Source organism: Macaca fascicularis, chromosome 9 (genome assembly GCF_037993035.2).
Source record: "Macaca fascicularis isolate 582-1 chromosome 9, T2T-MFA8v1.1".
NCBI lineage: Eukaryota > Metazoa > Chordata > Mammalia > Primates > Cercopithecidae > Macaca > Macaca fascicularis.
This window is the reverse complement of record NC_088383.1, coordinates 17,374,244-17,401,802: the sequence shown is the minus strand read 5'-3', so window position 1 is coordinate 17,401,802 and position 27,559 is coordinate 17,374,244. Positions and strand designations below refer to the sequence as shown.

General features: G+C 42.2%; 2 protein-coding genes across 51 annotated transcripts in view; one reads left to right on the top strand and one right to left on the bottom strand.

Annotated features, from left to right (window-relative positions):
* PTER (phosphotriesterase related) overlaps positions 1–27,559 on the bottom strand; it is a 157,722-nt gene that overhangs the window by 71,712 nt on the left and 58,451 nt on the right. For 42 of the 50 annotated variants that reach the window (XM_065520362.1, XM_065520374.1, XM_065520350.1 and 39 more), the window contains 2 exons: positions 16,854–16,994; positions 9,914–10,737 (listed from right to left, as the gene is read on the bottom strand). In XM_065520362.1, coding sequence (XP_065376434.1) covers positions 10,527–10,737; positions 16,854–16,994 — 352 coding nt within the window. In that variant the 3' untranslated portion in view covers positions 9,914–10,526. Of the gene's footprint in view, positions 1–2,903; positions 5,167–9,913; positions 10,738–16,853; positions 16,995–27,559 lie in introns of those variants that run through there. The other 8 variants (XR_012417506.1, XR_010577848.2, XR_012417509.1 and 5 more) reach the window with 5 other exon arrangements.
* C1QL3 (complement C1q like 3) lies at positions 99–9,805 on the top strand. Its single transcript, XM_045399631.2, has 2 exons — positions 99–1,501; positions 7,194–9,805. Exons 1-2 carry the CDS (start codon positions 914–916, stop codon positions 7,371–7,373), a joined length of 768 nt encoding a protein of 255 aa, XP_045255566.1. The 5' UTR covers positions 99–913; the 3' UTR covers positions 7,374–9,805.

Below are 27,559 nucleotides of genomic sequence, written 5' to 3'. Positions count from 1 at the left end.
GGGATGAGCAGAGCAGATGCTGCAATGAGATGCCAAAGCGGCTCCCCTTCCTCTGTGCCTTGGGTGCCTATAAATTGCTCCGGCGCGCGTTTGTCAGCCTCCTCTTCTCCTGGCAGGTGGTACCCAGGCAGAATTCTGCCTTCAGTCTCTCTCTCGCTCCGCTCCCGGCCGTGAGGCGCTCGCCGCTGCTCGCTCGCTCCTCCACCCCAGCCCCGAGCCTCGCCGAGCCGACAGTGCCCGCCGCCGCCGCCGCTGGACGCACCCGGGGGACGCCCGGGCCCACGCGGGGCTTTGGGGTGCGCGTCTATTCGAGTTGTGGTGGTGGCAAAGGAGGAAGAGAGAAAGGAGGCAATTAAAAAAAAAAGGCAGCGGACGGGCGAACTGAGCGAGCGAAAGAAGAGGAGGAGGAGGCAGAAAAAGGCAACTTCAGACGGAAAGTTGGTGCGAACTGGCGCAGTCTGCAAAAACGGAAAAGTCGATCGCAGGCGGCGGCGGCATAAAAGTGTGAGCGGCCCGGGCGAGCGCAGGAGGCGGTGGCTGGCTCTGCCCTCCCGGTGGCCGCGCCGGAGCCCGCTGCAGCCACAGGTGCGAAGGAGCTCGCGGGAGGCGAGGGCGCCCCGCGCACCCCTCCCCCGACCCCCACCCCAGGCTCGGGACTTCGGCTCAAGTCACTGGGCGCCCGCGCTCCCTCCCCAGCCGCAGCCTCCGCGGGGGGAGCAGGAGTCGGCAGCAGCGGCCGGCGCGCGCCCGCCCAGGGGAGTTGGGGTTCGCAGGGGGTTGTTTTCGGCTCTGAAGAGGTCCCCGCCCAACCTTCAAAATTCTGTCCAAAAGCAGACAAGAGGATCGCCCCGCGCTGAGCCGGCTGGTGGGCAGCAGGAGGCGCCTGATCGCCGCCGGGGCGCTGGGGGTGGTGATGGTGCTGCTGCTGGTGATCCTCATCCCGGTGCTGGTGAGCTCGGCCGGCACGTCGGCGCACTACGAGATGCTGGGCACCTGCCGCATGGTCTGCGACCCCTACGGGGGCACCAAGGCACCCAGCACCGCTGCCACGCCCGACCGCGGCCTCATGCAGTCCCTGCCCACCTTCATCCAGGGCCCCAAAGGCGAGGCCGGCCGACCCGGGAAGGCTGGTCCGCGCGGGCCCCCCGGAGAGCCCGGGCCGCCGGGCCCTATGGGGCCCCCGGGCGAGAAGGGCGAGCCGGGCCGCCAAGGCCTGCCGGGCCCGCCCGGGGCGCCCGGCCTGAACGCGGCCGGGGCCATCAGCGCCGCCACCTACAGCACGGTGCCCAAGATCGCCTTCTACGCCGGCCTCAAGCGGCAGCACGAAGGCTACGAGGTGCTCAAGTTCGACGACGTGGTCACCAACCTCGGAAACCACTACGACCCCACCACCGGCAAGTTCACCTGCTCCATCCCGGGCATCTACTTCTTCACCTACCACGTCCTGATGCGCGGAGGGGACGGCACCAGCATGTGGGCTGATCTCTGCAAAAACAACCAGGTGAACGCCAGCGGGCGGCGGGGAGGGCGGGGAGGGAGCGCGGGAAGGTGCGGGAGAGAGGGAGGAGACCCCGGAAATGGGGGTGGGAGCCCGAGGAGGAAGGGCGCGGCGGCCGGGCTTCCCGGAGCGACGGCGAGGGGGGACGCCGTCCCACGCTGGAGAGGCGGGGGTCGTGCGCGCAGGAGGGCGCCCAGCGGCCTGGAGAGGGCGGTTCCGGAGTCTGGGACCCTCGATCGGTGCGCGCGCCTGCGAGCGCAACCCTCGAGGGGCGGGAAGCCGGGAGCTGGGTCCCCGGGACAGCTCGTGCGCTGGTCGCTTACGGGCTTTCTGGGGAGTGGAGAGGGCTGGGGGAGTCCGGAATGGGCGTGGCAGGGTGACCGACTCGGGGGTGGTAGACAAAGGCCCGAGGGAGAAACAAGGGCCCCGAAGGAGTGAGTCCAAGCCGGGCGCAGCCACAACGGAGGAGCGACTGTGGGGCCCGCGGTCGACAAGTCCTTGCGGCGTCCCAGGCAGTGAAACTCAGATATAGTCAATTTCAAGGCGCAAACTCCAGTTTCGTTTTCAGCCAAAAAATAGCGGAGGGGAGAGGCAAGGCGTGCTGATAACAAAAAGAATAGTTGAGATTCGGGGGTTCATGCAGTGAAACACAGCGCGCAGCTAGACTCAGAACCCAAACTCTCTATGGAGTCAGAGGACGCTCGGGCAGGTGGCTTGCGGGGGCGACCGGTTCGAGCCCAGCCTCGAGTCTATCACCCTCTGGACCAGCCGGCCAAGAGGATTTGATTCCCTGAGCCAGTCGGCGCCGCTGCAAGGGCTACGCATGGGTCTGCAGTATTCTGCTGGGGCCACTTTACTGTGGAGAAATTCGAGGTCATTGCAAAACCGAAGCTTGTTTGATCTTTTAGTCAGAGGAGGAAAATAATATTTGCAACTATCTAAAAGTGTAATGGGACCTTCTGTGCACGCTGAATCAGTAGCCACTGGGGCGAGGCCTTGCAGCCTGTAGCCTGCGGTTGGGGCTGAGTTTCTGGGTTTTAACTTTGCTTACTGAGTGGCATAGGGGATGGCCCGCGACCCTGGCATCGCCATCAAGAGACCTCCTCTCCTGCTGCAACTTTGACTTAAACGAGGTCTATTGGGCTTTAGGTAACTCGCCCCCTGGACATTCAGAGATTCTTAGCTATCACCCAGGTTTCTGTTAAGCACCATTCAAGCAGGATTCGGAAGACCTAATTCAGGGTCAGAATTCTTTCAAAAGTGAAAGACTAGACAAACAAAAAAAAGATGTCTTAAATGCGTAAGAGAGAAAGACAGAAAACGTCCTGTTCCCTACCCTATCCTACAAATAGCTAAAGGACCCTCAGGACACATAGAACAAAAAGAGGAAAAATGGCCACCAGGAGGCACTGACAGGGTTGTTTATTACAGTTGTTATGCATGAAAATAATATCAAGATAAATAAAAATTATTCACAGGGCAGTAAAACAGTTATAGGCAAATGGCTAAAACGGGCATGACTCACTGCACCAGAATGGAGCTATTGAATCACCCTCACAAAAAGGCTTATGAACAGCCCCTCAGCAGGCAGCCATGAGACACCCCTTTATTTGCAAATTGGCTCTCTTCTGACTCAAAGGTCAGGTCTGGAAAATACAATCGGGCTGAAGAGATGATTTTTAGAGGTATCAATTAAAATGAAATGATTCCAATTTTATCAGCAAATGTATAAAAATGCTCATATCTTTAAATATCTGGAAATTGCAATTGCATGAAAAAAGCAGGGATTAATACATTTAAATTAGTTTAAATGTTAACGTCTAGACTGCTGAGCCTGTGTATATTACACTGATTCCAAGAAAATAACACCAAGTAGGTGTTCTATGTGCATTTTGTTTTTAAAATTATTTCATTGTTTGGGGTGTAAAATCTTCCTTTGTATCATGCTAGCACACACATTCCATGAAGATCAGGAAAAAGAATAAGGTAAAACAGCTGACCTTATAATGCATAATGCTTTTCATTGGTAATATTAAGCTGCTGCTTCTGCAAAAGGTATGCAACAGGTAATTCAGAAAAATAAATCTATAGTGGTAAACAACATTGTTTTCTTAGTTCAGTGTGGACTATTTTGGAAAATGGTTACTACACTACTACCGTTAAGGAATTTTATCTCTAGACTAGAACTATTTTGTCAAGTCCAGTCTGCAGGCAGTTACAAATGAGAAATCTTATAAAATCTTTTAATTAATTTTAAATAACACTTCACTCTTTCTTTTCGATTATATTCTGGGTCTGATCACTTCTTAGAATGGCAGGCTCCCTCTCTGAGCTGACCTAATTTGTTTTCATAAAACAGAAACTCAGAGATCCATGTCAGCGTAACGTTCTATGGATTAAGTGGATTTTGAGAAGCACAAAAATTAAACTAAAAATTAAACTAAGAGAGAGAAATGCTTCTGGACCATAACCTTATGAGAGCCATTTTAGTTATGCTTTGTGTAGAATGTAAGATCACAGATGGAAACATCAAAGACTGGTAAATTAACCTGATGTGCCACTTAACCTTTTGTTTATGATTCCACAGAAGTACAATGAAAATGAAATTATGAGAACATCAGTGGCAATTAATTAAATTACAAATGTCACCATAAATATTATCTCTAACGATAGATCCTCACTAATAAGATAATGCTAAAACTACACAACCTATTGCAGACACAGAAACATACCCCTAAAAGGACCGCAGCTCTCATACTCTCCATGAAGCCATCAACCTAAATTTAATCCTACCTTTGTTGAAAGCCCATGACAGTGCATATTAAAGGTAAAAGTTCGACTCAGATAGCTTTACATTTGAAAGGAGGAAATCTCTTTAATGTTTGTAATCCTCTTAGCAGAAAACATGAAGAAAAATTGCTATTTGAATACAATCACTCTAATGCCACTATAATAAATAAGCCACTGTAATGAAAACTAAAACTGTTTCAGGGTTAAAAGCATAAAATAATTAAAGACCAGTTGGTACTCTTAAAAATTTATGAGTTATGGCACTGATGAACACGAAATATTTTTAAAAGGATGAGTGGTTTGTGGATTGGTATTCACTTATTAGAGAGATCAATGACATGTCAAATTAATAATCTTTTTAGGTTTAAAGAAATATGAACTAAAGATAAAGCAGAATCTAAATAGTTATCTTGTAATAAGAAAAGATATTAGAGTAAATTTAGGTAGAAATCGGTCGATTGCGCTGAAGAAAGGATGGATTGTATTCCCAGACAGAATGTTGAAATCAGTGTACATTTAGGAATCTGGAAATAGCCTCCAGGGTGAACACATTACCTTCCTCAATAGTTTGATGGCTTGAAAGAATTGTTGAAGTCACTGAGCTGGATACTAGAGCTTGAAATTTCAAGTCCTGTTATATCTTTAGAGTATGATCAGGTGAGCAGGCATACCAAAATCATGCCAAGTACACTGGAGTATGGCAATTATTTAATTGGGACAGTCTTACAGTACAGTATAGGTTAAAATCTTAGAGAATTACCTTCATTAAAGAGCAATCACACTGGCTTGATCCAACAAAGGTGGTGTAAACTGTGAGGGTAACCTTTCAGTCTGTGGAATCACTCTAATGCATTCGTAGGTTTTTGTGGTTATACCTGCTGAATGAAAATGGTGATGTTTACTTGGTTTTACGGTTACACCCTGGAGAATAAAAATGGCATTATATTTTTTAAAGGATTATTGTGTCTAAATCACATAATTTTAGTATGTCCTGTTTCTCCAATACCTTCATGTAGAAAACCATGTTAAAGCCCAATAACCATAGAATATGTCCTAAACACCCAAAGCACTGAATAAAATGTGTCTGGTTTTTAGTAATAGCTGAGGAGTATATTATGGGTTGATAACTAATGTATTACTAATATAGCTTATTAATATTTTGTTTTTAAATTTTTTCACCCATTAAAAATCCACAGATGAGAAAAAACACAAGTCATAATACCAATATCCTTCTTGTAGATTTGTTTCCCTGGGAATTAATGGGTAGATGAAATAAATGAATCAAAGCATTCAACTCCTACAAACTCATGATTAATTTTTAGAAAATATAATGAAGTCAAACTGCATTATTATTTAATGGTCAAAACGGACCACTTTACTAAATTGGCATATACTTTGGAGTCAAGGCTTCCAAGCATAATTACTTGGTATATTGTTTTCATTATATTAGTGCCTATTAGTACAGTGCTAAGCAATTCTAAATCCTTTAGGTCATTTTCTCCTTTTGCTATATGATACCCAGAAAGACATTTTAAAGATACTACTCAAATGACTTTACAGGTTCAGCAGTGTTAAAGAGCCTTCTCCTTTTTTTTAACGTTTCAGCATTAATGTGAGAACATATCACATGAAAATTTAATTGGAAAACCCATCATTTAAATTTTGGAAATTCTGAACTTCTGTCTCATTTCTCTCATTTTTCCAAGTGATAAAATCCAGCATATTGTACCCCAAATCATGCATTATTACATAGTGCAGGTTTACAAAACCACTAAATCACTTGCTATGTTATTCAGGGAAATATCATTATAGTGGAATAGAAATGAAACAAGCCACAAAGTAGTTGCTTTACTGAAATAAATCAAATCTAAGTCTGCCTGTTGAACGATTTTCCAAGGCAGAATCAAAAATATATCTAAATGAACATGAAGCCTAATTTGAGCTAAGGATCTGACAGAATGTCCACAATGCATGAGATAAGCAATTTGACTGTTTGTAAATGTCTATCAACTCACTAATGAGATCACAGGCTTACCATGGGCAGATTATAAGCAGCCTCTGTCCTCAAATCAAGCCACATATTTAGAATCTCCTAAGTGTAAGTGGATATTCAATGAAATCATTCAAAAATTCTTGAAACGTGAGAGGCCTCAGAACATGAAAATTTAGTCCCTTCTTTAAGTTTTAGATATGTTGAGGTTAAATTGTTGATTTAAATGCACATGTCATAGTTAAGTAATAAAAAGACACGATGGAAAAAGGAGCTCTGAAAACTTGGGTGATATAATCAAAGACGTATAAATGAGCTTCTGAAGCAGCCTGGTAAAGGGGGCTTTACATGAATTAGATTTGGAAAGCCCAAAATCAAAAGACTTTTTCTTTTTTTTCTTTGTAAGTAGTAGAGGAGTTGGTATTTTCCTGGGTATTTTTAGCTATTACATACCTCAGTTTTCTAATAATTGTGGTGAACAGCTGAACTTAAGACTTGAACTTCTGTACTCATAAACAGCTGATTAGAATATTGCTATATGGCTTAAACTAAAACGCAAAAAAATACTATTAGTTTCATTTCAAAATGTGATTGGGCATAGGGATTGAAGGAGTTAGAAAAACAAGTGATACAGGAAGATGACAAATTGTATGCCTAGTTTAGAATGTGGAGTTAGAGAAGACTGCCAGAATTGTCCCCACTGAAGCACTATTTTGTCCCTTTCTGTCCTCCTCCTTACCAATGTAGCTGAAACTGCCACAGCACTATTCTCATAAAGCTCTGAGGTCAACAGGGACTTTCCTACGCTAAATTCTGTGCTATGGCAGCAAGTCAGCTTGTGATGCTGCATGAATGGCAAAAAGAAAACTTGAGAATTCTCATTTACGCATCCTAATTCTTGTCTGTTTCACATAGGTGCGTGCTAGTGCAATTGCCCAGGATGCTGATCAGAATTACGACTATGCCAGTAACAGTGTGGTTCTTCATTTGGAGCCGGGAGACGAAGTCTATATCAAATTAGATGGCGGGAAAGCCCATGGAGGGAACAACAACAAATACAGCACGTTTTCTGGATTTATTATTTATGCTGACTGATAATGCAGAGACTAAGCTTATCATTCTGAGTTTGAACACTGGATGCGTATGGCTAACGTCAGTGAATCAAGGATCCCAGGGGATGCCAATGGCAGGGCACCTCGGTTGTGTATATGTGGGGAAATCAAATGCTACCTGACTCACATCTGTATCACTCAGAAACATTATGTAAAAAATATCAAAGCAAGATAAGCAGATGTGTGATCCACTACCGCCAAAGCAAATACTCCTTATCGTTAGTGTCCATGTGAATGAAGTCCTATATAGATCACAAATTTTTATAGACAAATCTAAGACATTGAATTATTTCTTCAATATATATGATACTTTGGTGTACTGTGATCTTGCTGCTTTTATCCATATGTCGGCTTTGGTTCTTGTGAGTTTACCTGCTTATTATGATACTTGGAGTCCATTCATAGCGTGGGGAAGAATGATTTTTACTCTGCAGGAGAAGGTCTAATTGAAATAATGCTGCTTGTCCCCAAAGAAATTGTTTGCCTTGTATTCTTGTTAACTTTAGAGCTAGACCTGGGAATGATTCTACTTCAAGCCTTAACCTGGAATTTTCTGGATTTGAGGGAATTCCCAAGCCTATGATCATTTTCACATTTTCTTTTTCTTATATGAATTTTCTTTTCTCTCTTTTCTGGTGATAGTCTTTAAAAATAGAGATTGACAGTGTATCATAGGATTACCCTCTAAGTGTGAAAATGTGTAATTATGTACGGTATTTAGAAAAAGCCCTTATGTGTCCATTTTGTCAACTGAATACATTTAGATTCACTGGGAAAGTCAGAGAAATTTATTCTTTAGTATCAAATCAAGCCGAGGCTTTTGCCATCTTTGGAACAAAAGATTATTCATAACCCAATGCACAAAGGTTTAATTTGAGCTGCTGCATACGTCACCAAGGGGACACTAGGTGAGGCCTTCAAACGGTTACTACAAGTCTGTGGCCTGAGGTTATTTCAAAATTAACAATTTCACATATAACCAATATGACAACAGTGTTTATATTTATACAAATATCTGCTAAACATGCACACATATACTCACACACACATATATATGTTAGATGAAATGTTTTATATACATATAAAACATATACATATAAAACATATATATATGGCTTTATTCCATAGGGCACAGTGGCTGTATAGCCTCAAAATTTTAATATAAAGAAGTATATGCATATATACACACACAAACATGCATAAATTATTTAACTTATTTTGGGTTAAAATATATTTTGAACGACAATATATGGAGTAGCAAAAACAGTTAAAACAACTTCTCTTTAAGAGTTATCTAGAAAATTAATTGTATTCGGTAAAAATGCCCTTTATTTTACAGGTCTGTAAGTTAAGGCTATGGTTGTTGTATTACCATATGCCAATCAATACTTTAACTGCATTCTGTGACAGATTGTTAATATGAGGACTGCGGACACCAAGTGGCTCTCCTTTGCAGTGTTTATGAATTATACGCATTTGAGCTATCAATTTTTTTTCTTTTTTCTCAGGTGGACTGAAGCTGACAGTACAGTAGATTTGGAGAGTAATACAAATCTCTTCTTGCTGGTTAGAACACACTGCCAAAAGCCATCTCTTTCATGTAAGGAAAAGATTAAAAATGCATGTTGATAGCTCCTAACTATCACACAACTTCCACTATTACAGTGAAAAATCTGTCCCCCTTTCATTGCCTTTGAAAACTCTTTGACAAGTAGATTTCAAAAACAGAAATTTTAAAAATTTGCTTCCTTTACTGGTGAAGGACACTTGCATTTTTTTTTATTTAAAGGAATTAATTTGTTCTCCTGGCTCATTCCTCTTTGTTACTTTCTGTTCCAATACACAGAAAGCTTGAACATCTCTGATCAGCCAAAATATCTTTTATTTAGCAAAGCTCAACTTCCCAAGAGTTATGCATGGTGTGCCTGTCTGAAGGTGGTGTTAGCTCTGCTGAAATGCCTGCGTCTGAGTAACTGTCACGATTTTTATGATTAAAAACAAACTTTTCATCAAGAATAAGGACAAATTCTAATTGGCCTTTGTGATATGTAAGATAGCATAGTGAAGATTCAACCAAAAGATGAATTTATAAGCAGCAGTGGCCATCACCTAAGTGTTTTAACTAAGAGTATTTAAAAATGCTTTATTTACACAAAATATCAGGGCTGGATACCTTTTAAAGAGGAGGCTCTAGTATCAGGCTGTCATTTCCAATAGATCTGACCTTTTCTTCAGATAAATAAGCATTATTTTCTCTGTTTAGGTCCAAGGAAAAACACAAGGTAAAGGAAATAAAGGGAATATATATAAGGCAAACATTTCTCCTTTTTTTTGCATTATATCTTATCAGTTAATTAAATTGTGGCCTTTGTTATTATAAATGTAATGATTCATTAAACTATATTATGTAATATATTTTGACTTTTATGATTGAATTTTTATAATTCAGTAGTGTTATGTGTTCTTATACAAAGGTTGCAAAACAGCAAAATTTACGGCAAAAATAGATACCAGAAAGCCAAAGATATCAAAACCATTTTATTAGAAGAATATATAGATAGGTGGACAGCATAAAATTAACCTTTCAAAATATTTTTATCATTGTGAATTGGTAATCGTATTACAGTCAGTATCCTTTGGGGAAAAAGTCTCAAAATTTAACTTCCCTTGTTGAAGAAGCTATTTTAAAGTGCCATATTATTCATTAAGCATTAATTAAAGAACAGCAGGATAATTAGTAGGATCATCAATATTACAAGAAACATTAGATCGCTCAAGAAGGGAATAATTCAACTAGAAACACTTTACATTTTCTGAAGTAGTGCAGCTGGTAGATTAGGGAGAAAAACAACAACTCAGCTTAGGGGATATAGACTTTAAATCATTGTTTAGAAATAGGTACTTCTGTATTTATTTTGTTAAGGCAAAATAATAGGGCTCAATTAGGCTGAGTAACTCCCTAGAGGCACAGGTGTAATAGCTGGTCTCAGAGAAGGCAAACCTTCCTACTTCTCGTCAGAAGGAAATGATCTGTCATTAGTCCTAGGTAACTGATTAATAGCTCTCAGTGGACTGGAAATCGCTGAATGTTCTCCGCCAGTTTTACACGCAAGGTGCGAATTCATAAGCAACCATCCTATTTGAAAGTTAGCCATTGCTTAGGGTTCTCTATTAGAATCTTATCGAGCACATTCTCAGTTATACCTCTCAGTAACATTTTAGGAACAACGTTGGTGAGTATATGAGAATAGCCATGACCTCCATATTTCATCAGCCGGGTTTTCGTATGTATGTCATGTGCTACCAGAATTCGATCTTCATAACCCTCCTCCACCAGGAGACGCACCCTGTGAAGAACGTTAACTCATTAGATGTCATTTGTCTTTCATTTTCACTTTTCAGGGTGCTTTTGACTTTTTACTCATTAACCTATTGTGCTTATGGTAAAGATACTGCCTTCTACCGTGGCGTGTGTACTGAGAGAACTTTAATAAATATTGTGTGGTGATGATAAAAATATTGCTGCATCCTAGCAGGAACATATCCTTATTCCATGCACACAGAAATTTCTAACCCGTGATATTTATGACAACGCCTGGCAATACCGCATTAAAGATAGCTTCTAATAGGATGTGCCAGTTTGGATGAATGACCACTTTGGCATTTCGCTAAATAACTTTGTTCTGGATTTGTATTCAGCAGTCCTCTCTCAAATGCCTCTCTCTGTGGGCCCATTTTTCAGATCTCATTCTTGCTCTCTCCTTTTATCTAGCAAATCAATATCAAGGACTATTTGTGATTAAAATAGGGAAACAAAAGGAATCTCACTACAAGTAAAATATTCTGAGAGCAAAATCAGTGGATCTGCAAGTGAGGGGCATTTGGTAAGCTACAAAGTCACTGAAAAAAGGTTGGTCAGTATTTTAACCATTTGTCCCTTTGAAGTCTATGGGAATTTTGATTTAGTTGTGGTCTCTGAGGACTGGATTCAACTGACCAATACAAATGTATTCCGTCTTCTTTCCATGTCAGCAAGATTGCTAAAATAATAAGCTATTCCTTTAAATTTGTAGTCAGTGGACTAAAGAACAGCGCCCTGACTATTCTCTAAAAATGAAATCCTCTTTGCTGTGTGAAATGCTGGAATCTGTAGTGTGAGTCACCTCCTGACAGCTACCATCTGTACGTGTCTGGACTCTGGGCAGTGTCTGTCGTGACTTCCATGGGTCTTTGATGGCGGAAGATGCCACTCGCAGACAATGGCTCTTCTCTGGGATTCTCTGAATAGTTTTTTCAGCATTTAGGTTCTAAAGTGGATCTAGATGGATGGACAGTGCCTTCCCCCAGAGGCTGATTATTTGAAAGGTATCTTTTTTGTTTCAAAAGCATTTCTTGGTGTCCTAGTACATGAGTCATATTTAATTACTACAGTGAGCAAAACGTGGGGCACTACACACACACACAAACTCAGGCACAAAGCCCTGCCCTCCGAGAACATATATTTTAAAATAAGTGATAATGGAAGAATAGACTTTGTATCTGCAGGTCAAAGGAATGCAAGCACCAGCAGAGAAGAGCCATGCCTGTCCTGTAAGCGCATGGAACGACTTTTGTGCCACTACAATTTTTTGCCTCATTGAAATGTGTATAATGTCCTAAAGTTCTGATCTGCAGTTACTTTTGGAACACACTCAGTTTAGGGGAATTATCTAAGATAAGTTATATGATCACATAAAAAAAAAAAAACCAGAGAAAGATTTGACAGAATGCATACACAATGCTGAACCTTAGTGTGACAAACCTTGATCCACAACTGCAAAGAAGTATCACGGTATAGGAGGTTTCAGGAAACACTTTCTCCCTGATATTTTCTGGGAATTTTCCAAAATTTTTGCCTACGTTTCTTATCTGAGAAATAGAATTTCTCATACTACAAAGGCAGATTGTGTGGATAAAGAAATTCCTCTAAGATGTCTTGTGTCAGACCTTGATGTTACCAAATAGTGAAGTAGAATGAAAGAGCACAGAGGACAACATACTCCTACTTCAGACCGGGAATCCTTAGAGCCCGTCAAGTCAAGAATCTGGAGACTACTTATCTCAGGAGAAAGATAACGTTATGGCTCTGGACACACAATTATATCCTGACCATCCAGAAAACCTGCCCCGTCCCGCTTACACTAAAAGATCATCTCTCCCGTTGTGCCATTTTATGGAAGAACAGGAATTACAGAGATGCTGCCAGAAAAGGGGGAGCCACTACAGACGAGAAGACAAAAAATCACGGTAATTATAGAAATACAAATGAGTTAGTGTTTGCAAACAAATATTAGAGAGAGACTACAAAGTGTGAAAAGGCAGAGATATAATAAGATTTGAGAAATGGAGCAGAAGATTGAAAACAGGTGTTAGACGCAGAATTTCTGGTGCTGAACACCAGAGGTAGGCAGAAGCGTGCTTCTGTGTTCATGCCTTCAGAGGTTTAAGACTACAATGGCTCAGAAAGGGACTGATGATGCATGATGAAAACCAAGTGTGCAAGACAGTGGGGTACTGGAGCACTTGCAACCCAAAAGGGCATTCAGTGCTTAACATGGGCTGTCCTTGGGTCAAGTGATAATGCATGGTTTAATTTAAGGAAGATTAAGCACACATACATATACATATGTATGGGATAGCACACATGCATTATATACATATACACACATTGATATTATAATAATTTTTATCATTTCCATACATCCAGAATGGCTATATTTAGCACAGTAAAGGATAAACAAATGGCCAAAAGGAGCCAAGAAGGAATGCTGGGGGAGCCATTGGTCATCTGACCCTCCTATCTCCTTCATATATGCCCCTTTACAGATCTTTTTCTTGTTCTAGAAGGTCTGGGAGCCTCATGTAAGACACAGGTGTGCAAAATATGCACCTTACTACCACAAAGGGGCTTGGGAAAAGGAAGCCAATCCAGAGTGCAAAGTTCCCATTTCCAAGATGATTTAGAAAATATGTCTTGAGGCCGGGCGCGGTGGCTCACGCCTGTAATCCCAGGACTTTGGGAGGCTGAGGCGGCCAGATCACAAGGTCAGGAGATCGAGACCATCCTGGCTAACACGGTGAAACCCCATCTCTACTGAAAATACAAAAAATTCGCCAGGCGTGGTGGCGGGCGCCTGTAGTCCCAGCTACTCGGGAGGCTGAGGAAGGAGAATGGCGGGAACCCGGGAGGCGGACCTTGCAGTGAGCTGAGATCCGGCCACTGCACTCCAGCCTGGGCGACCGAGCCAGACTCAGTCTCAAAAAAAGAGAAAAAAAAAAAAAAAAGAAGAAATAGAACATGCGTTGAGGGCATTGATCAGAAAATCATGTTTCTGAGATTATGAAAGATGAGAATGACTGAATGCACTGCCCTATTTTAAATTCCAGATGCCTTTAGGGAAGGAATAGTCTCCTCTGAGTATAAACTAACTACTAGGGCTTTAGGGAAACAGGTTCACCTGTATTGAATCGGGTTCCTTGGCAAGTAAATTAAAACAATAAAACAAAAATAAACAAAGAATCAATACATCTACTTGTCAAATAACTGATCTGAGTATTAAAAGAAAAGACAGAGCTTCATTGGTCAAGGCAGGTGAAGTCATTCGCTCATGTAGAGTTGCGTGTTGCCATCTCACCTAACTAGAGCAACATTGATTAACTAGCTTTCCCTGATGATACTAAACTTGAAGCATAGTACCATTAATGAGGTGATCAAGGGAGAATGCCAGAACATGGAGACAGCAGAAGGCATAAGGACATAAATGTCGACTTCCCAGGGAAAGATCCTCAGGATGTCCCAACTATGACCATGGGGTCAAGATCTTCCCCTCAACCCAGTGTGCCTTATTCAACTATCGACACTTGAATCTCATGGTTCCTGGACATAACTTCTCAATTCCAGCTTTGCTACTTCCATTGCAATCACTTTTCTGTTCTCATGATTATATTCTAGTTCTTGTCTGAATATCTCAATCTTCAGTTTCCTACTCTGATCATGTTACCTCTTTCTACTTTTTCCACTCATTTCTTCTACTGTATGTATGTGTGTGTGTATATACATATATAATATATATATTTGAGCATATATATGCTCCACCTACTTCATTAAAGCCTGCAGTCCAGTTATTTGCCCTGCTATGCTTTCCTGTCTATCTGCCCATGCCTCTCTACGCTTTCTTCCCTCCAGCTTGGATCCCATGACCCTCATCTCAACCCCTCCTTTGTTATCCATCTCTTTCAGACAGAATCCCAACCCTCAATCTCTTTTTTTTTTTTTTTTTTTGAGATGGAGTCTCGCTCTGTTGCCCAGGCTGGAGTGCAGTGGCCGGATCTCAGCTCACTGCAAGCTCCGCCTCCCGGGTTTACGCCATTCTCCTGCCTCAGCCTCCCGGGTAGCTGGGACTACAGGCGCGCGCCACCTCGCCCGGCTAGTTTTTTGTATTTTTTTTAGTAGAGACGGGGTTTCACCGTGTTAGCCAGGATGGTCTCGATCTCCTGACCTCGTGATCCGCCCATCTAGGCCTCCCAAAATGCTGGGATTACAGGCTTGAGCCACTGCACCCGGCCCTCAATCTCTTGAATTATTCCTATTTTCTGCTTGTATGCACACAACTTCTCTGGTTCCACTACCAAAACGCAAAACATTTTTGCTTTTGGAAAATAATCACCAAATCATGTGCATTGGTGCCAATGCACAGGCATGCAATCATGATTTCTAGACTCAACTATGTCCCGCACATAACACACCCATGTCAAGGTCTCTCTCATTGACCCGACAGCCATTCCTAGCCTTCCTCCTGCTCTACATGGTCCTGCCCTAAATCCACTCTTTTTTTCTCAGGAGATAACCATGTCCACCTCACAGAGACACTAAAGGACATGTGTCCTCAGTCTCCTGTTTCCCTCACTAAGACTTTTATTTGCATTCACCCCATTGCTGTGTCACGCCCTCTCATTTCAATGGAGAAAGCATCCTTTCAACCAACATTCTATTTGTTCCCCAGATTCCATCTATTTGTCGCCTTAAGAACCTTGCTCTATATTTCTTATCTATCCAGAGTTTCTAAAAATCAACATCTATTGAACACTTCCGTATTCTGTACCAGACACTCAGATAAAAACTTGGAATACATTATTTCATGTCAATTCTGTAGTAACCCTGTGGAATGGGCACCACTTCCCTGGACTCATTCTCTCTGGCCCTCTCTCTGCTCTTGCTCTTAGTCACATAAACATTTCTCAACTCTTACTAGAAACTTCCCTTGATTCTTTGTTGTGTTCTAACTCCAGCCTCAACTCCTTGCTTCCCTCCGCTGCCACTTCTTGAGTCACCTCAGCATTCTCTCTCCTCTTCCTCACGGCCCACTCATTCCTTAAGCCTTTTCCACTGAGACTGCACTTACTGTTTATAAAATGTCAGCCTCCTCATTGTGAAATCCAATGGATGCTTTTCAGTCTTTATTTCCCTTGATATTTGTCACTTATTACCGGCATCCAAGCCCTTCTGCCCTGAGTCTTCCTCTCTACTGACTTCCATAACAACATATATCTCTCATGTTATCACTTTGAAAACATCTTCTCAACCTTTTCTTGAGTGACGGTTCCTACTCCATTCCTTAAATGTCTCTGTCCCCAGATCTCTGTCCTTATCCTCTTCTCTGAGTGATGTCATTCATTCCTACAGTTCAACTATCACATACAAACCATATCTTAGGGTTTCACTGGATAGCAACACTTAGATATTCCCAAACGACAGTCTTCCTTGTCAATCTCCAATTTATTTCTCCTCCTAGATTTTCTAACTTGGTTCATTCAACCTTCATATCACCATGTGACCAAGACAAAACTAGGTAGCTATTGTTGACACCAAAAATTTTCTACTTGATTACAAAGAATGACTCCTACAATTATCTGCTAGCATCACATACAATTTTGGAAGGTTGCATTCATTTTACATGATGTTTAGTCTTTAGACCTTATACTTTTAGCATTTAACTTGAAATCACCTTTTTAATGAAAACTTTTAATAAAGCATTTCAAATATTACTGGTAGGAAGTTATGGCTTTAGTGTGGTCAACCTGAGAGAGGAACAGCTTATTTCATTAGAGGTAAAAAGAGGAAAATGTCTTTTGTTCTCTGATTTTCATGGCAGGGGTTGGGTATTATCTGTGTTTCCTGTCAGCTGCCCATCTGCACTGAACTTCTAAGGCTCTGCTAAGCTTTAGCCTACTTAGGATGACTCATTTTCTCCTTAAAATAATATAGAGAGATTTTCTCCCTGAAACAGCATAGATATATTTTTCTCTGCAAGTCTGTGGTTCAGCCTGCTTACTGTTTTCTGAATCTTTGCTAATACTTCCCTAGATATGACAATCAAAAAGGACTAGGGAAAGGGAATGCTATGAGAGACTTTACCATATTTACCTTCTAATTCTTTTGTTATCATCAGGCATGTCAATATCTGGGCAGAGTTGGTAATGAAGTAGTTCAGTACCGAAGAGGTCATATTCCAAGTAGCAGCCAAGTTGAGCAAACTCCAAGAGCTCCTTCTTATCAAGTATAGTCCTAGAAACAATACAACAGATATATTGTTACTATGAAGAGCCCATTTTCCACATGTACATACTAGAAGTTTTAAGCACACTATGTACAAGAACATAGTTGAAGTCAAGTAACAGAAACTTCTGAAATGGCTCTTAATGATGTGAGTATAAAATAGTAAGTTCAATTTGTTACCAGAAATAACAGAACTTACTTATCTAAAAGGGGGTTTTCCCCTCTAAAGCACTTGGGTACTACAGACTTAGTTTAATGATGCTTCCATTATTCCAAAGCAAGTATGGAATTCTCCCTCAGAACTGTGTTCAGAATACGCCCCCCCACACTATTTTGAGAATCCTTAATGGAGTAAATTTTCATCCTCTGAGGACTGCTATGAAGTGTGAAAACTATCAAAGGAAATCTGCCCTCAGGTCTGGCGAATTAGGTGAGTAATGCTAATCTGGGTAACACATGAGGCTTTGCCTTGTGGTAGCAGGGTGATTTTCTCGTGAAAATTGTAAAGTGGTTCTAAAATTAATTCTAAAGCCTTTAAAGAATGCCGTTCCAACAACTTCTTTAAGGCACAATACTCATACAGATATTTATGTTCTGGAGTGCTTATTTTTTAAATAAAATTTATTATTTTATGATAAATTTTATGGATATCTTCTCATTTCAATAGCTATCATATAAAGAATATAACTATTTTAGGATGTAAGATTATGTAAATGAATGGGAAAGGAGAGAAATGTAAGACAAGTACAGGCTACAGAGAAGAGTAGAGTACAGAGCAAGAGTAGATTATCTCAAGAAATTTACATTATAACAAGTAAAAAGAGATGCACTAAGGTAACCCCAAAATACCATTGTAGAGATCCAATCACACAGAGAGCTAAGAAGGAATAAAAACATCCTAGCAGAAGAACAATATGCAAAACAATGTGAAAGAAAAATATACCCCATTAGACATTTCATGAAGGGAAGGAAGGCACTGCATGGAGGGAATGAAGGAAAAATATACCCCATTAGACACTGCATGAAAGGAATGAAGGACCTACAGATTTATAAGGGATCGTTTGGGATCCGAAATTGGTCTGGAGATGAGTTGAGAACATTAGACAGTCATTGTCTTATTGGCTTTTAATTCATGCTGATATTTCTATTACTTTGGCAACTCCACGATGTGAGGATTAAAGCACTATTTTGTGGCAGGGCGTGGTGGCTCAATCCCAGCACTTTGTGAGGCCAAGGTGGGTGGATCACTTGAGGTCAGGTGTTCCAGACAAGTCTAGCCAACATGGTAAAACCACATCTCTACTAAAAAGACAAAAATGGCCAGGTGTGGTGGCTCACACCTGTAATCCCAGCATTTTGGGAGGCCAAGGTGGGTGGATCACCTGAGGTCAGGAGTTCAAGACCAGCTTGGCCAACATGGTGAAACCTCGTCTCTACTAAAAATACTAAAAATTAAGCTGGGCATAGTGGTGGGTGCCTGTAATCCCAGTTACTTGGGAGGCTGAGGCAGGAGAACTGCTTGAACCCAGGAGACGGAGGTTGCAGTGAGCTGAGATTACACCATTGCAATCCAGCCTGGGCAACAGAGTGAGACTCCATCTCAAAAAACAAAAACAAAACAAAAATTATTTGGGGGTGGTGGCAGGCACCTGTAATCCCAGCCACCCGGGAGGCTGAGGCATGAGAATCGCTTGAAACCGGAAGGTGGAGGTTGCAGTGAGCTGAGATTGTGCCACTGCATTCCAGCCTGGGTGACAGAGCAAGACTCCATCTCAGAAAACAAAAAGCACTAATATCTGGCTGGGCATGGTGGCTCACACCTGTTATCCTACAGCTCTGAGAGGCCAAAGTGGGTGGATCATTTGAGGCCAGGAGTTTGAGACCAGCCTGGCCAACATGGTGAAAACCCATCTCTACTAAAAATACAAAAAAAAAAAAAAAAAAAAAAAAAAGAAAGAAAGAAAAGAAAAAGAAAAAGAAAAAACAAGAAAGCACTATTATGTGTCTATGAATCTACTTCTAAGAGGTCAGAAGAATTTTCAAAGCTTTTTTTTTTTTTTTTTTTTTTTTTTTTTTTTTTTTTGAGGTGGAGTCTCCCTCTGTCACCCAGGCTGGAGTATAGTGGCATGATCTCAGCTCACTGCAACCTCCACCTCCCAGGTCCAAGTGATTCTCCTGCTTCAGCCTCCCATGTAGCTGGGACTACAGGCATGTGCCACCACTCCCGGCTAATTTTTGTATTTTTAGTAAAGACAGGGTTTCGCCATGTTGGCCAGGCTGGTCTCGAACTCCTGACCTCAGGTGATCCACCTGTCTTGGCCTCCCAAAGTCCTGGGATTACAGTTGTGAGCCCCCACGCCCAGTCAAAGCTTTCCTTACAAACCACAGGAGAACCAGTTAAACCTCCGTGTACCATGGGCGCGGGAGGTGTCGCCTTTCCTGTGAGATTTAAGGGAGTTGACTATTGACTTTCATTCTGAGCTATCATCCCCTGGCTGGCTCCTTTTCATTTTATTCACCAAGTTAGCAGAACTTAGAGTTCACGATGTTGTTTTAGGCAGGGAGGCTAAAACATCTTTCCTTTATACTATAAGATGTACATTAGTTCTGTGCTATCTTCTATTAATACTACTCATTTTCCATCTTCTTACCATGGAGACCATCTTTTGCTTCCAAAATTACTAGGCTGAAAGAATATGTGTTTTTCTATAGAAAACATATTCTGTTTTCCCCAAAGAACCATATTTGAAAAAAAAACAAAATATACACAATTAAAGTAACATAAGCGGGAAGAGGTAAGTTTAGTATTTTTTCCTTTTGAGTAAATTCAGTGTGTTAATTATCCAATATGGGCAGGGTACTGGGGGAGGGGAGGAGTCAGGAGGGAAACGGAGCCACCAATTACAGGTTGGATCATACTCTTGTTTCTGCTCCTAATGTCTTTTTGTTTCCTTTGGCCCAATGCCTTGAGAATCACTTTTCTAAATTTTCAGTGCTATATTGAGGCATATACTTAGTGAAAAGTCCATGGTAAATGTAAAGCCTTAGAAAAATCTTTAGCCTCAGCTCCAGCTGAAAATAAAAAGTAAAGTCACTCAGCATCATTATCATCTTGTTGACAATGAGAACTTACTATGTGTCTGACATTGTGTGAAGTGCATTACATGGATTATCTCATTTAATACTCTCCATAATCCCAGCAGGTCTCAATTTTAAAGACCGAGAAACTGGGACTTGAGCAATTAGATACTCACTCAAGGTGATGTGCTAGAATTTAAATTCATCTCAAAGTTAGAACTGATTCTCTAAACCACCGTACTGTGGAGTTTCTCCTATTGCTAAATATTGTTTTTTACTCAAAGGACATTTTCCAGAATTACAATGACTGACTGTGCACAGAGTGTGCTTTAGTTTTTAATTTGAAATTTGATTTCCTCCCCATGGTGCCCTTGAACTGCACTTGGAAAATGGAGAATTTACCATCAAAGGGTAGTATGGGGGAAAGAAAGTGAAAATCCCAGAAAAGGAAGAAGGGATTCACTTGTGGAGATTTTTAATTGCTAAGTCAGAGGGTAACTATATATAGTAAGCAGGATTAAATCTTTACCGTTATTTCAGACAATTTGAATGACATGATCAAAGAGAAAGGAACTATGGGAATCATGACAACTGCTTACTTTCTTACTATGGGGTGTGTGTGTGTGTGTGTGTGTGTGTGTGTGTGTGTGTGTGTGTATGTAGTTATTCATTTTTTTAAACTGACATATAGTGATATGACCCCCTCCGGATAACTAAACACTAGTGTGAAGTCAATTAAGAAATGAATATTACAAATATTGGCGGGGTATGGGGGCTCACGCCTGTAATCCCAGCACATTGGGAGGCCAAGGTGGGCGGATCACTTGAAGTCATGAGTCAAGATCAGCCTGGCCAACATGGTGAAACCCTATCTCTACTAAAAATACAAAAATTAGCCAAGCATGGTGGCTTGTGCCTGTAGTCCCAGCTACTCGGGAGGCTGAGGTAGGAGAATTGCTTCAACCTGGGAGGTGGAGGTTGCAGTGAGCCAAGATCACACTACTGCACTCCAGCCTGGGCAACAGAGGGAGACTCCGTCTCAACAACAACAACAACAACAAAAAGAAAAAAAAATAGAAAAGAAAAAAAGAAATGAATATTTCAAATATTAAGGGGCACAGAGGCAACTTCCATCACCAGATCAGACCTCCCTCCTGAAGCCAGACCTGAAATGCAACTGCCCGCTTGCCATCTCTACTTGGATGCCTAATAGTGACTTCAACCTTAGCATGTCCCAAACTGGACCTTTCTTCTGCCCCCCAAACTGGCTGCTCCAACACCCTTCCCTATCTCTGTTGACAACAACTCCATTCTAGCTGCTCAGGCCAAAAACCTCGATCATTCTTGACTGCTTTTTCCCTCTGACATTCTACGTTTAACCTATTAGGATAGCATTTGGGCTCAGTCTTCAAAATACAACCAGAATCCAGACCTACCATCACCTCCCATACTACCCTCCAGACCCAAATCATCCTGGTCTCTTGCAGGATCGCTGCCATAGATACCAAATTGTTCTCTCAGCTTTCACCTTGGCTCTATTACAGTCTATTCTACATACTGCGATTAAAGTGCCAACTCCACACCTAAGTCAGACTAGGTTTCTCTTCTGCTCAGAACCCACCAATGGCTTTCTATTTCCCTCAAAAGTAAAAGCCAAGGCCTTACAGTGGCCCATGAGGCATTATGTGATCTCTCTCCATGTGGTCTTGCAAAAGCCTCATCTAGAAGAGGAATGGGGCTGAGCGTGGTGGCTCACACCTGTAATTCCAGCACTTTGAGAGGCTGAGGCAAGTGGATCGCTTGAGGTCAGGAGTTCGAAACCAGCCTGGCCAGTATGGTGAAACCCTGACTGTACCGAAAATACAAAAATTTGCTGGTGTGGTGGCACGTGCCTGCAGTCCCAGCTGCTCAGGAGGATGAGGCAGGAAAATCGCTTGAACCTGGAAGGCAGAGGTTGCAGTGAGCCGAGATCATGCCACTGCACTACAGCTTGGGTGACAGAGTGAGACTCTGTCTCAAAAAATAAAAATAAAAATAAAAATAAAATAAAATAAAATAAAATAAAAGAGGAATGGGGAGGTGGCAGGCATGATGGCTCATGCCTGTGGTCCCAGCTACTTGGATGGCTGAGTGGGGAGGATTGCTTGAGCCCAGGAGTTCAAGGCTGCAGTGACCTATGATGACACCACTACACTCCAGCTTGGGTGACAGAGTGAGCCCCTGCCTCTAAAAAATGAAATATAAACAAATTAAAAATTAAAGAGGAATGGGGACTGTAGGGACCCAATTCTCCAGACGCAATGAAATATAAATGTTACCTACGTTGTAAACGTTAACTGAAGAATCTCACCATAAGCAGAGATGTCTTTCTAGGGGAAGACTAACACTGTTCCATAAGATTCATCCACACATGTAAGTTTCAAAAGTAACTCCTGGCGGGGCACCCTGGCTCACTCCTGTAATCCCAGCACTTTGGGAAGCCAAGGTGGAAGGATCCCTTGAGCCCAGGAGTTTGAGACTAGCCTTGGAAACAAAGCAAGACCCTGTCTCTACAACAGACTTTAAAAATTAGCAGGGCACGGTGGTGTGTGCCTGTGTTCCAGTTGCTCAGGAGGCTGAGGTGGGAGGATCATTTGAACCCAGGAGTTCGAGGTTGCAGTGAGCTATGGTCGCACTGCTACACTCCAGCCTGGGACAGAGTGAGACCTTGTCTCAAAAAAAAAAAAAAAAAAAAAAAAAAAGGAATTCCTGTGAATTCTTATCCCGTTGAAAATCTTATGTAAAGGGGTGTGACTTTGGGGAAGCTGTTTCCTCTGTAAAAACATTCTTAAAAATGTCACGGTCACATGCAAGGGGAGATTGCTTCAGAAAGGAAGCAATTTAGGCTGATATTTTAGACATCAGAAAAATGCAGTTGAAAAAGAGGGGCAAGGCCAGATGCAGTGAGTGGCTCATGCCTGTAATCCCAGCACTTTGGGAGGCCGAGCCTCTGGGAGGGTTGCTTGAGCCCAGGAGTTTGAGACCAAACACAGAGAGACCCTGTCTCTACAACGAAAATAAAAAAATAGAAAGAAAAAGAGGGGAAGAGAAATTTGCTGTCATTAAAAAACCAAGACATACATACATATATATACAGTTTTTTTTTTTTCTGATTTTTTAACTGACATTTATTGATATGACCACCTGTGGGTAACCAAATATTAATGTGAAGGCAATTAAGAAATGAATTCAGGCTGGGCGCGGTGGCTCAAGCCTGTAATCCCAGCACTTTGGGAGGCCGAGACGGGCGGATCACGACGTCAGGAGATCGAGACCATCCCGGCTAACAGGGTGAAACCCCGTCTCTACTAAAAAATACAAAAAGCTAGCCGGGCGAGGTGGCGGGCGCCTGTAGTCCCAGCTACTCGGGAGGCTGAGGCAGGAGAATGGCGGGAACCCGGGAGGCGGAGCTTGCAGTGAGCTGAGATCCGGCCAGTGCACTCCAGCCTGGGCGACAGAGCGAGACTCCGTCTCAAAAAAAAAAAAAAAAACATAAAGAAATGAATTCAGCTGCGCACGGTGGCTCATGCCTGTAAACCCAGCACTTTGGGAGGCCGAGGTGGCAGGGTCACTTGAGCTCAGGAATTCCAGAGCAGCCTGGGCAACGTGGCAAAACCCGATTTCTAACAAAAATACACACATCAGCCCGGTGAGGGTGGTGCACGCCCATGGTCCCAGCTACTTGGGAGACTGAGGTGGGAGGATTGTTGGAGCTCGGGAAGTCGAGGCTACAGTGAGTCATGATCAAGCCACTGCACTCTAGCCTAGGTGACAGAGCAAGCGAGACACAACTCCAAATAAATAAATAAATAAATAAATAAAATAAAAATAAAGGGGATTAATTCATTTAAATTATTCTTATTGACAAAGCAAACTGATTGCAAAATCCAGGGGAAGAAAATAGTGTATGATCACACATATTTTTCAAAGGAAAGTCCTGTAAATAAGTAGAATGTGGTATGAGATATTACTGAGGGGTGGGATGGGAAATAAGAAAATCAACACCTGATAGGCATCAGGTATTTAATATCACCCCAGCTTGTTTAATCCTTACAGAAGCTCTATCAGGAAGGTGTGACTGTCCCCATCTTACAGATGAGGACTTTAAGTCTCAGAAAAGGTAAACTCAGGTCTCAAATGGAAAGAGCTTCAAAAAAACCCAAACTGCTTTTGTGTTCAGAGGCCTGTTCTTAGACCAGGCTGCCCCTCCGGGGTGTGAACGCCCCAGGCACCAGGCAGCTCCCTTCCTCCTCCAAGGCACTCACACTCTGGAGACACACTCACCATCACAATGACATCTAGGAACAAGCACCTTGTACTATGTAGGTCTAACAAGGTGACTTACCTATGTGAAACTGACATTCAGCTGGATGGCTTCCAGGGACTGCCAAAGTGCTACTGAAGTTGCATTTATGCAAGTGAATTTCTTTTTCACTTGGAGAGGATTGACCCCAAATGTCAGTATGCTACCACGGGGAAATGAACTCTGTGTGCCGTCCAGCAGATGAGGGTTAAACAGACGTCCTGCCCCTCCTAGTCACCAGTGATCTCACAGCACGTCTTGGAAGAGTGGAGGTGCTAACCTCAGCCAGTTTTCTTCATTCTGCATTCCATATCCATGAATAATTCTTGAGAGTTGTTTTTCATTTTATTTTATTTTATTTTTTTGAGACGGACTCTCACTCTGTCGCACAGGCTGGAGTGCAGTGGCGCGATCTTGGCTCACTGCAGCTTCCACCTCCTGGGTTCAAGGGATTCTCCCGCCTCAGCCTCCCGAGTAGCTGGGACTCCAGGACCCCCAACCACACCCAGTTAATTTTGTATTTTTAGGAGAGGTGGGGTTCCATCATGTTGGCCAGGCTGCTCTCGAACTCCTGACCTCAGCTGATCCGGCAGCTGATTTGCCTGCCTCGGCCTCCCAAAGTGCTGGGATTACAGGTGTGAGACACCGCACCCGGCCATCCATGAATGATTCTATTGTTTCTTACTCCAATCTCTCCCAGCTTTTAAGGTAGGTAGTTTTCGCTTCTTCCCCTGAAGAGTCAGTGAAGTGATTGTGACGCACAGAAGAGCTACTGCATTTCACACTGAAGAAACGTTCCACCTTCAAGGTGGATGAAATGATTTCAATGTCATTTACAAAATATCTTGGGATTTCCCAGAATGAAAATGAGATTTTTGTATCAAGTACTTGTTCATGTCATTCATATGATATCATTTCTTCTGCTGCATATTTTATACTTTTGCTCAACTAATAAGTAACTTTTCTGTATATAAAAACGGGCATAAATTTAGGGAAAATATATTGCCATCAGCTAAAAAAAAAAAAAAGGTGTCCAAAGTGATTTGGCTCTTTATTTTCAGAATACAGTTATCATTTACCCAGTTTCTTAAGGCTGGTACTACAATGCAAGACAGGTGATTCTATTTTCAACCCCCTTTTATATTCTAGATCTTATCCATATGCTGAGGGGTTTAGTTTAATGTCAAAATATACTCTGTGTGGGAGAAAGGAAGTCTGTATGAAGTGATAATTTAGACAAGGGTCTGCGGACTCCCTAGGTAGAAAGAACTAAGGAGCAGAGGAAAGAATTTGATCCGTGGGTAGGATCAAGATAACGAAAGCACCTACCATTTGTCTTGGGCTTTACAGTTTCAAATAACTCTCAGGTACATTATTTCATTTCACACATTGAAACACACCTCCATAAATTAATTCAGTGAACGTCTACTATCAGCTATCTTGTGCTATTCTCTGTGTTAGGAATATAGACACGAGTAAGAAATTTAAGATGCTGTCTCAAGGAACTTAAAGTCCACAGAAGGTAGATATTTAAGCCAATAATTATAGTTAAATGTGTTACAAATATTTAAGTACAAATAAATACAAAGTATTACAAAAGAAGAATGAGGCAATTAATTTTTTTCATTTGATTCACTTTGATTCATTTGAGTTAAGCCTTAAAGGACACTATTTAGACAAATGTTGGTAGGGTTCCAGATGAACAATCCAGAGAGGCTGGGCATATGGCTTATGCCTATAATCCCAGCACTTCGGGGGCCAAGGCGAGTGGATCACCTGAGGTTAGGAGTTTGAGACCAGCCTGGCCAACATGGTGAGACCTTGTCTCTACTAAAAATACAAAAATTAGCCAGGCGTGGTGGCAGGCACCTGTAATCCCAGCTACTTGGGAGGCTGAGGTAGGAGAATTGCTGGAACCCAGGAGGCAAAGGCTGCAGTGAGCCAAGATCACGCTGCTGCACTCTAGCCTGGGCGACGGTGTGAGATTTTGTCTCAAAAAAAAAAAAAAAAAAAAAAAAAAAATCCAGAGAACTACCAGCTGAGAGGCAAAAAGGGAGCTTGCTGTTCCTGAATATAAGGGTGTAGTTTATCAGACAGGAGGGGAGAAGAGAGGGGAATCATCCATCCATCTATCCATCCCTCCATTTAATAAGAAATTGTTACTTGCAATCAGCCATGAGCTGGGAAAACAAACACAAATAACACCAGTCCCGTCTTGGAAGCAGTTCAGTATCTACTACGGAAAACAGACGCGGAAACAAATACTTGCTGTACAGAATTTACCAAGCGTCATGGTAAAAGTGCTACTAGGAACTAGGTTGGCAAAAAGGAGCTATCAAACAGTGCTTGGCTGGTTCTGGAAAAGCTTCATAGAGGAGAAAACCCCTGGTGAATTGCATTTTGAAGAAAGATTCTGCCTAGTAGATAAGGGGAAATAGAACATTCATAGCAGAGAGAATAGCATGCGTGAGATGCATATAAGGACAACCAATACAGGGCACTCAAAGACATGGTCAGTGTGGCTTTGGCCCGGAGACTGTGTGCATACTAGGAATAACGAGAGAGAAGCTGGAGGGAGGTGAGGGAACCAGAAGACCAAGACCTTTGCCTGAGGCAAAGGTGACCCATTGGACGGTTTTAAGTCAGGACCAGGGATATAATCAGATTTGCCTTTGGAAAGATCTGGTGGATTGTGAAGGCTAGATCTGGGACCAAAACTAAGGGAGGGATTCGTGTTTGGAGACTTACAATAATTCAAATGATAAATGAGGGGCTGAATTCAGAGAACACCAGAGGAGTGGATAGGAGAGTTTGTATTTGGAGGTCTTTAGGCTAACAGCTGGGTAAATAGCGCTGTTATTAGCCAGATTATGTAGTACAGCAGCAAGAGTGAAGGATGAGGCATAGGCACCACAGGGACAGCCATGCAGGAGGAGAATCACAAGCCTGTCTTGCTTGGGCAACTGATTAGATGTTGGCACCATTAAATAACAAGAACGAGGAGCAGGTTGTGAAATTCACAATAGACTGGTGAAATAGTTATGTCACATATTAATGTCATTGCACGAATAAAGAAACTAAAACATGGGTCTTCTTTAAAGTGATCAACAATGCAGGTATTCCAGCTCCTAATCTATGCCCTTTCCATTGTGCT